Raw genomic sequence first — 11156 nt, forward strand, 5'->3', positions numbered from 1 at the left:
TGTGTATGTATGCCATCAAGGTGCAGCCAACTTATGGTGACCCTAGGGTTTTCATGACAAGAATGTCCGGCCCCTGCCCAGCCGAGCCAGCTTGCAGGCTATAGGCTGGGGGCCGTCTTTGCGTCCCCGGAAGGAGGGAGGGGCAGCAACATCACCCGACATACGGGTGTTTAGCGAGGCGTGGAGATGGGGCTTTATAAGTCCCGGCTCCCGCCTCACTACGCAGTTTGTTTTCGGCTCTCTGCCCGCCCACCCTTCCCATCGGCAGTACAGGTGTATGCCGGTCGCCTTTTGGGGCCAGGTAGGAATTTTTTCACCCCCGCACAATTGGCCTATGTGGGGGTGTTTTTCGCCTACCTTGTACTGCCTAGTAGGTTAGGTTTTGCCAAGTATTAGTTTGGTCGCAGGCTGGATGGGGTTTGGCCACAGCGTTTCCCAGGGGAGCACCTATGGCCTAGCACCGTTGGTGCGGTGGTCTGCAGGAACCGTAGATGGGCTAAACGGCTCAGTATGGTGATGCAGATCACAGGGAGCCTCACCTGGGTGGATCTTTCCATAGGGATTGATGCCAGCCCGGTTGGTGACGGCTGGAGGCCTGGCCGCTCAGTTACAACCCGATTTCGGCGGGTTTGTGCTGGGGGCAGGGTGGCTCGCCCTTTGGACAAGGCGGGGTCCAGGTGTTGACCCCAGGGCTTGTCTGGTTTGGTTTCCCCCCCTGCCAGTTATTGGTTATTTGTTATTTCTAATAAAGCGGCCCGGTTTAAAACCCAACAATCGTGTCTGCCTCTTCTTTCCGACTGGGGGGGCAAATGTACAGAGGTAGTTTGCCATTTCCTGCCACTGTGTATCAGCCCCAGATTTCCTTGATGGTCTCCCATCCAAGTACTAACCAGGGCTGACTCTTAGTTTCCAAGATTGAATGAGATCAGGATAGACTTATTCTGCAATGATAGCTTAGCCAGGCAAGACAGCAGTGGAGCTCTAGAGTAAAATAATGTAGAAAAGTGTATTGTTCCACAATATAATATCAAAACCCCCAAATATATATCTGTATTATGTACAATGGCAGGCTGTATACTCTAGGATACTTTATATGATCAGATCTACAGTTGTTGACAGCTGAAAGACAAGATGGTCTCGCAGATCTGCATTCTTTCTTGAATCACATGGACTCAACTGAAATATTATAGAAACATCACAGGACTTAACAGGCCTGATGACCCACCCCTGTGGAACTTCATCTCCTAGTCCCTGTTTTTAGGCACCCTCTAGTAGATTGACCATTTGTAAATGCTTGAACTTTAGAGACACATGGCTCTCAGATGGTTCATCTCTCCCTGCAGTACCTATCTTTGTTTATTTGCAATATCTGAGGCTCTCCAAGACCCTTCAAGAGGACTTTCTGAGCAGTCTGTTTACAGAAGGGGAAAGCAGGGAGAGGAAGAGTGGAGAGACTTCTTCTTCAACTACACCATCTTTCTGAGATTTATTTGCCCCTTCCTGTTCAGGTGCCTCTAAAGCTTGGCGGTGTCCAGAGGCATGACTCCAAAGGCAATGGCCAAAAGGTTCTTAGCTTCATGAATCTTAGCCTGTGGCCATTTTAGAGGAGCCAGTACCTGGGTCCAGGACCACCTGAGATAGTCTGCTGTTGGCACTACTGTTCTATTGTTTATTAGTTTGCATACATAGAGTCTCTTTTTTGCTCATATGCCACTTTGGGCCTCTTGAGGGGGAAAACTGGGGTACAAATAATTACATAAATACAGACATTTGATCCTTCAGCTCCTTATCTGAACTCTTCTACTGGATCCAACACAGAAATGTAATTCTGAAAGATCCAGGGGAAAGGTCTGAAGTCAGATGAGACAAACAACCCCTCTGATTGGTTGGCAGAGTGTAGAGAAGCAGTAAAGTGGAGCACAAGTTGTTTAAAGACTAAAGTTGGTTTATCAAGAAGAGAACAAACTTTTTGGGAAAGAGGCGAGAGAAAGAGAAGTCTAACTAGCTAGGAAAGAGTCAGTCAATGAACACTTCTCAGCAGAAGTGGGAAAGAACCCTAACTGAGCCAATCAGGAGACAGGAAGGAGACTATTTGAAAAGTAGTAGGAAGTCCCTAATCTCACTATACTAACTAGTCGTCCTCTCTGCAGGCAGCATGCTCTTGTCATTTATCTATGCAGGATAGACCTTGCATACTCCAACTAGATATAAAGGCCCACTAGACATGATGGCAGCCATGTGGCTACCATGAGAAAACATGCACCAGTTTAAGTTATTTAAAACTACTTTTAAAAGGCAGTGGCATCCTCATGGTGGCCACGAGGATGTCATGACATCTAGTTTGGCCATAAAAGGATTTATTGTGCAAAAAATACAAGGAAGGAAAAAGACATTTTCAAATTTAATATAAATCTTGCACCGTTCTGTACATAAGGATGGTGAAAAAAAAGTATGCAGTAAATGTGTCTGTCACAACTGTGGATTCGCTTTCATTAGTGTGCTTACTTTGGCACACTGTATTGTTTTGTCCATTGGCTGTTGACAGTTAACCTGCCTCGGGAATTTCGTTTTGTTTTATTCCTGCCTTCAGCATTGCAGTCGCCTTTTGAATCTGATTGGAAGGGCAGAATCTTCCCCTGTGCACCACAGTGTCAAAGTAACGTTATAGTACAAAGGGCGGCATTTTGAGGCAACTATTTTTTGATAGAAAAGGAAGATGGAAAATACCTCAGAAATCATTAGTTATAAATGAAAGAACATCCCTCTGCTGAGACAACTAAGTCATAGCCAGTGCAGACCAGAATTGCGTTCAAACTTCTTGGTGCATTTTCTCCTCTAAATAAGTATGTCACTCTTTTTTTAAAGAATGTTGACAAAGTTCTATCAGCACATTCTGGCCTTGGCCTTTGCTGTATATGAGATCAACAAAGCCCCCAAGATCTTGCCCAACGTCACCCTTGGGTTCCACATCTATGACAGCTACTATGATGAGAAGATGACCTACCGTACCACTCTAGACCTTCTATATAAAGTGCTTAGATATTTTCCCAACTTTGAGTGTGACACCCACAAAAATCTAATGGCCGTCATTGGGGGAGCTGGCTCAGATATCTCCTTACACATGGCCAACATTCTCAGTCTCTACAAAATCCCACAGGTATGATCTGTGCACAGAAGAATTATGGATTTATTTTATATCTGGGAGTCATTCCATATTTCATAAGAAGGAAATGGCAGGTGGACCAATTGTTGTTGTTTTTTTTAAAAAATATCATGCGAGCAAAAGGATATCTTCAAATTGGGAATTTCTCCATAACAGCAGGTGTCTGAAGAAGGACACATAGTGTAATGTAAGGTAGTTTTAGTAACTTCCTTTCCCGGAGCCATTTTCCTGAAATTACTGACTTGAGAAGATTCAGGTGGAAGTATTCTTAAACCAGCAACATCTTCAAAAAAATTATTTTTTGGACTTATTTGCAAGTTTGTTTATTTGCTCTGTGTTGAGATGCTCCTTTTACTTTTTTTATTTGCATATCTTACTAATTACCTCTTGTTAATCTTTATTCATTTGTCATGATGCATTTTGATTAAATAAAGTTTATTTTTAATTTAAAAAAAAGAATTTTTTTTTGCAAAAACAGACACAAACATAGAATTACTCTTCCTCGATCATTTCTCAAACTCTGTTCCATCTTCCTTTTAGCTCACATATGGCTCTTTTGCTTCTGAGAAGAGGGATACAAGGCATTCCCCATCCTTTTATCGCATGGTCCCAAATGAGGACCAGCAGTACATTGGGATTGTCCGACTGCTTCAGCATTTTGGATGGACATGGGTTGGCCTCTTGGCTGTGGATGATGACAGTGGATAACATTTTGTGCAGGTCATCGAGTCTTTGTTTTTTCAATATGGAATCTGTTTGGCCTTCATAGAAAGCATTCCAAACAAATGCAAATGGGATGTTCCGGCTGACTTTAATAATGTAATCCTTAATATCTATCCACTCTTGACAGACAGCAAAGTCCGTACCTGTATTCTGTATGGAGAATCTAGGACATTTACAGCATTTAATTATCTTAGATTTCTAGACAGTTCTGGCGATGAGGAAAAAATGTTTAGAAAGGTGTGGATTACCACAGCCCAGATTGATTTTGCAGTCACAGGCTTTCAAAGGAACTGGGATTTCCATTTCCTTCATGGTACAATTGCCTTCACCATTCATTCAAAGGAACTGGGATTTCCATTTCCTTCATGGTACAATTGCCTTCACCATTCATTCAAAGGAGCTTCCGGGGTTTCAAAAATTTCTCCAGAACATAAAACCTGATTGGAAACAAGATAATAGTTTTCTCCGAGATTTCTGGGAGCAAGCATTTGATTGTTTATTTCCAGATTTCCCAGATTTGAAGAAAGATAATGGGACATGTACAGGGGAGGAGAAACTGGAAAGCCTTCCTAGGACTCTTTTTGAAATGACTGTGAGTGGCTACAGCTACAGTATTTATAATGCTGTCTATGCTGTGGCACATGCTTTTAATTCCATGATCACATCCAGATCCCAGCAACCAGTAATGGTAGTTCATCAGAATGCTGAACTTCTTAATCTCCAGCCTTGGAAGGTAAAGTATTGGAAATGAAATGCCTTTTGCACTATGGATAACTGGTTAATTGGGTATGCCATTCACGTATGTTCCACTCTTGCCCTAGGTATTTTTTCTCCGGAGTTACTTCCTTCATATACTAGATCCTTAAAAACACCTAGTCATAGACGTGCTTTCACTCTTGCTAGGCTTAATTCTTTTTCCACTGCTGAGTTGACAGGTCATTTTTCTAGAGTCCCATACTCAGATCGCTTATGTGATTACGGGTCTGGAACTGTAGAAACACTTGGCCATCTTCTATTACATTGTCATTAGTAGTAGATTCCTAGATCAATTTGAATAACTCCTGTTCTTATTAAGCACCAATTACCAACTGAACTTTGGATGATCCCTTATTTGCTGGCAGATACTAATTCTGAAACCACCCATTTTGTTACAATTTTTTTTAACAATAATCTTATCTGTAAAAGGGCAGAAATCTGGATTGATCTGATGGTAATGGAATCTGGCAGATATGTGGTTAACATGACAATTTTAGGTTTACTTAACTATGATAGGTTTTATTAGAAATTCCTGTTTTAACATTTTATTCACTTTTAGATTTGAATATTTTGACTGTAACTTTTGAATACTATGAATATGGTTAGTTATGCTGTATACCAATGCATGTTTTGACAATTGTTACATCCTGATTGAGCTTAAGACCTTTGGTCATAGAAGCTAATAAATGAAATGGAAATAGGTATGTCCATTGCTGGATTGTCATCTCCTCATCTGAAACCTCATTTTTAATGGTTTGAGTTTTATAAACTTGGTCATGTGGACATTCAAATTCAGTTTGGTCTGCATACCTAAATTCCTACTCCTTTGTGAGAAATATGTTTATTGGTGTGTGAATTTTAAATCTTCTGCTGTCTACCAATCTGCAGTCATTTGTTAAATTTCTTTTCAGATTAACAGAGCAGTCCCCATCAAAGTAACAATATGGCTTTCATGGCTGTTGGATTCAAAGCTGCCAACATTTGTGCCACATTTCAAAAACTCTTTTTGAATACTCTTTGGGATAGCTGTTGTTGTAATTTAGCTATGTGTGAATCATCCTAGTCATCAGTTCTCCCTCTAAGCTGAGTTAGTGTGAGCTAGCTCACAGATTTTTAGCCTCCAGCTCACACATTTTCAACTTAGCTCAGGAAAAATGGCCACAGAGCACAATAATTTATGCAGTAGCTCGCAACTTAAATGGCAGTAGCTCACAAAGTAGAATTTTCACTCACAAGACTCTGCAGCTTAGAGGGAACATTGCCAGTCACTTTTAATTTTCAGTTTCTTGAAGAGATTCATATATACTGTGGAACTGTTGTTTATGTTGATGGGTTAGGGATAAAATTGCCAGCTCTGACTCGGGATATTCATTGAGATTTGTGGAGGAGATTCACTTCTTGGGAGGGACGGTGGCTCAACGGCAGAGCATCTGCTTGGCAAGCAGAAGGTCCCAGGTTCAATCCCTGGCATCTCCAACTAAAAAGGGTTCAGGTAAATAGGTGTGGAAAACCTCAGCTTGAGACCCTGGAGAGCCGCTGCCAGTCTGAGTAGACAATACTGACTTTGATGGACCGAGGGTCTGATTCAGTATAAGGCAGCTTCTTATGTTCATATATGTTCTTACTTGATAAAGATGTTCTGTAGGCCTATGGTGGTGGAAAGCGCTATCAAATTGCAGCCACTTTTTGGTAACCCTGTAGGGTTTTCAAGGCAAGACACATTTAGAGGTGGTTTGCCATTGCCTGTCTCTGAGGTCCAGCAAGATTGGGACTAGCTTGGGTAATCCAGTGCCACTTTTCTTGGATACTGTTAGATCTTTCTCTCAAAGCAGGAAAGCTTGAGAAGGAAGATTGTCTTAGTCCCAAACAGTGAAAGCAATGTTGTCTTAATGCCTTAAGGAAGGAGAAGGGTGTTCAGTGTCCTGACCCTATGAATAAGACTTATGTGGTTTCCTGATGGTCATGTTTCAGGAAATTATATAAGACTAATTGGTTTGGACCCTGCTTATGAATGAAAGACCACAAAGGAAGTCCAGTTTCATTACACAGAGGCAGACAATTGCAAGCCACCTCTATTCACCTCTTACCTTGACAACCCTATGACATCATCATAAGTTGGTGTGATTTGACAACACTTTCCACAATCACCACCAGACCAAAATATTCAGGTGGTCTTGGCATTCTATGATTTTAACCATCTGGGGAAATGCTAGGAAAGAAGCTGAGTTAAAAACAAATTCACAAAACACAGCTCATAATTAGCAGTCTGATCATGAAGAGAGAGAAAAAATCCTCTGCAAAAATTCATGCTGGCTCTCTGTGAGATAAAGGCAAGTATAACTCAGGAAACACATCCATAAACCTCTGTGAAGACTCCAACCCCTTTTGTTTCATTCTCTCTATCAACTAGCTCCATCAGTTTCTTCAAGGCATTTCCTTTAACAACTCAGCAGGTGAAACAGTGTCTTTTGATGATGATATGGCAATGGTGGCTGAATTTGACCTCACAACCCTGATCACCTACCCAAACAAGTCCTTCCAGAGGGTGGAAATTGGAAGTGTGCATCCTGATGCTGCTGAAGGAGAAGAACTGATCATTCATGAAGATTTAATTGTATGGCATGGCAGTTCTAGCCAGGTCTGAATTCTGAGATGTTTTCAAGAGCTATCCAATCCTTAAATAGGTGATTTGTTGGCAGGGGTTTTAATTTTTTCAACACATCACTATTCTATAGGAAATTTAGCTATTGTAAGTTCACTGACACTTCACTCCACCACAAACACAATAAAACCTTTGAAAAGATGTAACAATAAAATGCCTAGTTTCTCCATTCTTAATAATTGAAAACTGTTTTACATTTTGATCTGTGTGAAACACAAACATTCATGGAGTTTATGAGAATGGTGAAGAGCACTTATTCTATAGGATGAGATGCTAATTTGAGTAGTCAGTCTCTTTTCTTTCATCTCAACACTTTCCACAGACGAAAATAGGCTTTAAAAGGCAGTAACTGCAAAGATCTGGATAAGGCTAACAAATTGTTACAATCTTAATAGCCTACATTTTTACATTGCAACTGTTCACTGGCTCATTTTTCAGTCAGTTGATAAACTGAATAATATTTTTTTTCCTATTTCCATGGATAGGTTCCTCCCCTTTCTATGTGCAATGACTACTGTCATCCTGGTGATCACAAGAAAAAAAAGGAAGGGGAGAAATTTTGCTGTTACGATTGTGTTCCATGCCCAGAAGGGAAGGTTTCAAAAGAGGAGGGTAGGTTGTCTTGTGTAGCTCTTCTGAGGGGGGTGGGGTGGGTATAGATGGTAACAAAAAGACAACACCATCAACATGCAAGAGCAAAAAAAAAATGCTGAACATTATTTTCATGTGTTCCTTAATGTAAAATTGGGAAATGTAAAATTCTTCAAGGGTCATGATTCAGATAGTAAACGAGTATTGTATGTTGGGTCTTCACCAGGCCCGTAGCTACGAGGGGGCCTGTGGGGTCACAGTCCCCTGACTGCTAGCTGGGGCCCTCTGACTTGGGCCCCTAACCAGCCTCCAGTGCCTCGGCTGCATCCTTCTCCATTCTGCCGTCATCATACACCGTTGCTTCTGCTTGCTTAGGGGATGTGATCATACACAGTTGCTTCTGCTTGCTTAGGGGCCGGAAGAATTCTCTGATCCCTCAGCAAGCAGAAACAATGGGGCACTTTCAGCACCCAGGACTGAAAGTTAAGCTTTGAGTTGCTTCTGCTTGCTTAGGGGTGGGAAGAAATCTCTGACCTATCAGCAAGCAGAAACAACGGGGTACTTTCAGTGCCCAGGACTGAAAGTTAAGCTCCGTGTTGCTTCTCGGCTTGCCCTCCGACAGGAAGAAATCCAAATCAGAGATCTTGTAGCCCCAGAAGTCAGCTGTGACTTGGTGGTGCCTTCCACCCCCCCCCCTTGTCCCGCCGGGCTTGCCTAGCTAGATTATGCTACAGGTAAGGGCAGGAGACCATGCGGCATGTATCTAAACCTCTGAGTGGCTCCCCACCAGAGCTGCTGGAAGAGGGGTGGAAAGGGATCACCTTGGGGCAACTGTGGAGAGGGGGGAGGCTGTATGGCAGTGAGCTGGCAGCTTTCTTCCTCAGTGGTGGTAGGAGAGAAGGCCATGGAGGTTGGGACCACTGTGCCCCCTGAAAAAAATCAGGGCCCCCAAATTCTTCAAATCCTGGCTACGGGGCTGGTCTTCACTTAATTCAGGGGTACTAATTTAATTCAGGAATACTCAGAGCTCCTGCTTTTACAACTGATCTCCAGCTGGCAGAGATCAGCTCCTCTGGAGAAAATGGCTGCTTTGAAGGGTGGACTCTATGGCATTGTACCATGCTGAGCCCCCTCCCCTCCCCAAACCCTACCCTCTCCTGGCTCCACCCCCAAAGCCTCCAGGTATTTTCCAACACAGACCTGGAAGCCCGACTCCCTGACTTTCTGTACTTGGTTCTGCCTCTGGTGGCAACCATGTTATGGTTGCATTAAGCACAAAACAAAGAGACATGCTACATGTTAATTAATGCAATTCATTTTCATAACCCATTGGCTGATTTATTGTGCTTCATGGTTATATATTGCTTTTGGTGCATTTTGTGGTTGCATGGCAGCTACCTCCTTGTGTCAGAATTTCAAAGGTGCTTGTAAGCTCAGAAAGGTGAGGGACACCTAACTGAACTTGTTTCCAGTATTTATTTTTTCATTTACAGGGAGGCAAAAACTTTGCCAAATGCACTAAAGACAAAAATTATTCTTTTTTGCAGACATGGAGGACTGTATTAAATGTCCAGATGATCAGTATGCAAGTGAGAGCAGTGATCGATGCATTCCCAAGACAATCAACTTTCTGTCTTATGAAGAACCTTTAGGAATCAGTTTGGCTTCAATTACAGTTTCTTATTCTCTCATCACAGTCTTGGTTCTAGGAACTTTCATTAGGCACAAAGATACCCCCATAGTGAAAGCAAACAACCGAGATATCACATACACTCTTCTTATCACTCTCTTGCTATGTTTCCTTTGTCCTTTGCTCTTCATTGGTGACCCAAGCAAGGTGAACTGCTTCTTCCGACAACCAGCTTTTGGCATCATCTTCTCAGTGGCTGTTTCTTGTGTGTTGGCCAAAACCATCACCGTGGTGGTAGCTTTCATGATCATTAAACCAGGATCCAGGATCAGGAAGTGGGTGGGGAAAAGACTGACCAACTCCATTCTCCTGTCTTGTTCCTTCATTCAAGTAGTCATTTGTACGATATGGCTAGGAACATCTCCCCCTTTCCCACATATTGACATGCAGTCATTGACTAGAGAGATCACTCTAGGATGCAATGAAGGGTCTGTCATCATATTCTATACAGTCTTGGGCTACATGGGTCTTCTATCAGTCATAGGTTTGATTGCGGCTTTCTTTGCACGGAAGTTACCAGACAGTTTCAATGAAGCCAAGTACATCTCCTTCAGTATGCTGATCTTTTTCAGTGTTTGGGTGACTTTTGTTCCTACGTATTTGAGCACCAAAGGGAAATACATGGTAGTTGTGGAGATCTTCTCTATCATAGCATCTGGGGCTGGTTTACTGGTTTGTATCTTTTCCCCCAAATGCTACATTCTTCTGCTGAAGCCAGGGTTGAATAAGAGGGAGCAACTAATAAGAAAAAACTATTAAATATCTGCTGTACTGTATTCTTGGTATTTCTTCATTAGTTTCTATGTAGCTGATTGGTTTTAGATAAAATGCTGCCTAGGGTAGTCTTTGACATACAAGTGGCACAAGTCTTCATCTTCTTATTTGGGGTGTATACTGAGAACAAAAATTGGTATAGATTCAGATCTGGTCTTCAGGGGATTTTTTTTAAACTGTGATTGCTTATTTGTAGGTAGGACATTACCATTTCAGGATTCAAATATATGTGTTTTTGAGTTTGGGTTCATTGTTTTCAATAGGAAATGCATGTGAGTATCAGGGGTAGCTGTTTGCCCCGCCCCCAGTCAGAAGAACGAGACAACACAGTATATTGGGTAATAAACAGGGCAACTTTATTGAACAAGAACAGCCTGGGGCAAACTAACTACTACCGGACAGGCCAAGGGAAGCACCCCAGACCCTTCCCTGTCCGGATGGGCGAGCCACCCAGCCCCCAGCAGTAGCCCGTTTAAACTGGCTGCTGCCAGGCTGGCGCAGGCCGGGTATCCCCCAAGTGGCACTGCCACCCACCCAGGGATCGCCTGCCAAAGGAGGGAACCCTATAGCGGGCAAGACAGCAGAGAGCCGTACAGCCCCACTGCCGTCCGATCCCACTACTTCCCTTAAAACCGGGAAAACCGTGGGTGCACACCGAAAACCTGGATACCTACTTAAACTCCCGCCAAATAAAGTTACCAAACCTAACCCAACCTCAAGGCAAACAGTACAAGGTAGGCGAAAAACATCCTAACCATGGCCAATCAGTTAGGATGAAAAAATTCCTACCTGGCCCC

The 11156-nt window shown here is 42.7% G+C and overlaps 1 protein-coding gene across 1 annotated transcript; it reads left to right on the forward strand.

Moving 5' to 3' along the window:
- The first annotated feature begins 2866 nt into the window (after window positions 1–2866).
- LOC132584644 (vomeronasal type-2 receptor 26-like) lies at window positions 2867–10344 on the forward strand. Its single transcript, XM_060256545.1, has 4 exons — window positions 2867–3157; window positions 7053–7256; window positions 7790–7916; window positions 9443–10344. Exons 1-4 carry the CDS (start codon window positions 2867–2869, stop codon window positions 10342–10344), a joined length of 1524 nt encoding a protein of 507 aa, XP_060112528.1.
- The last annotated feature ends 812 nt before the right edge of the window (window positions 10345–11156 follow it).

This window comes from Heteronotia binoei, chromosome 15, assembly GCF_032191835.1.
Source record: "Heteronotia binoei isolate CCM8104 ecotype False Entrance Well chromosome 15, APGP_CSIRO_Hbin_v1, whole genome shotgun sequence".
Classification (NCBI taxonomy): Eukaryota; Metazoa; Chordata; class Lepidosauria; order Squamata; family Gekkonidae; genus Heteronotia; species Heteronotia binoei.

What these genes read in the sequence shown, in the direction of transcription:
- LOC132584644 (XM_060256545.1), top strand. Translation starts at nt 2,867, where the DNA reads ATGTTGACAAAGTTCTATCAGCACATTCTGGCCTTGGCCTTTGCTGTA. An exon ending in TCATTCATGAAGATTTAATT is followed by an intron (nt 7,257 to 7,789) that starts GTATGGCATGGC and finishes TTCCATGGATAG; the next exon opens with GTTCCTCCCCTTTCTATGTG. An exon ending in GAAGGTTTCAAAAGAGGAGG is followed by an intron (nt 7,917 to 9,442) that starts GTAGGTTGTCTT and finishes TCTTTTTTGCAG; the next exon opens with ACATGGAGGACTGTATTAAA.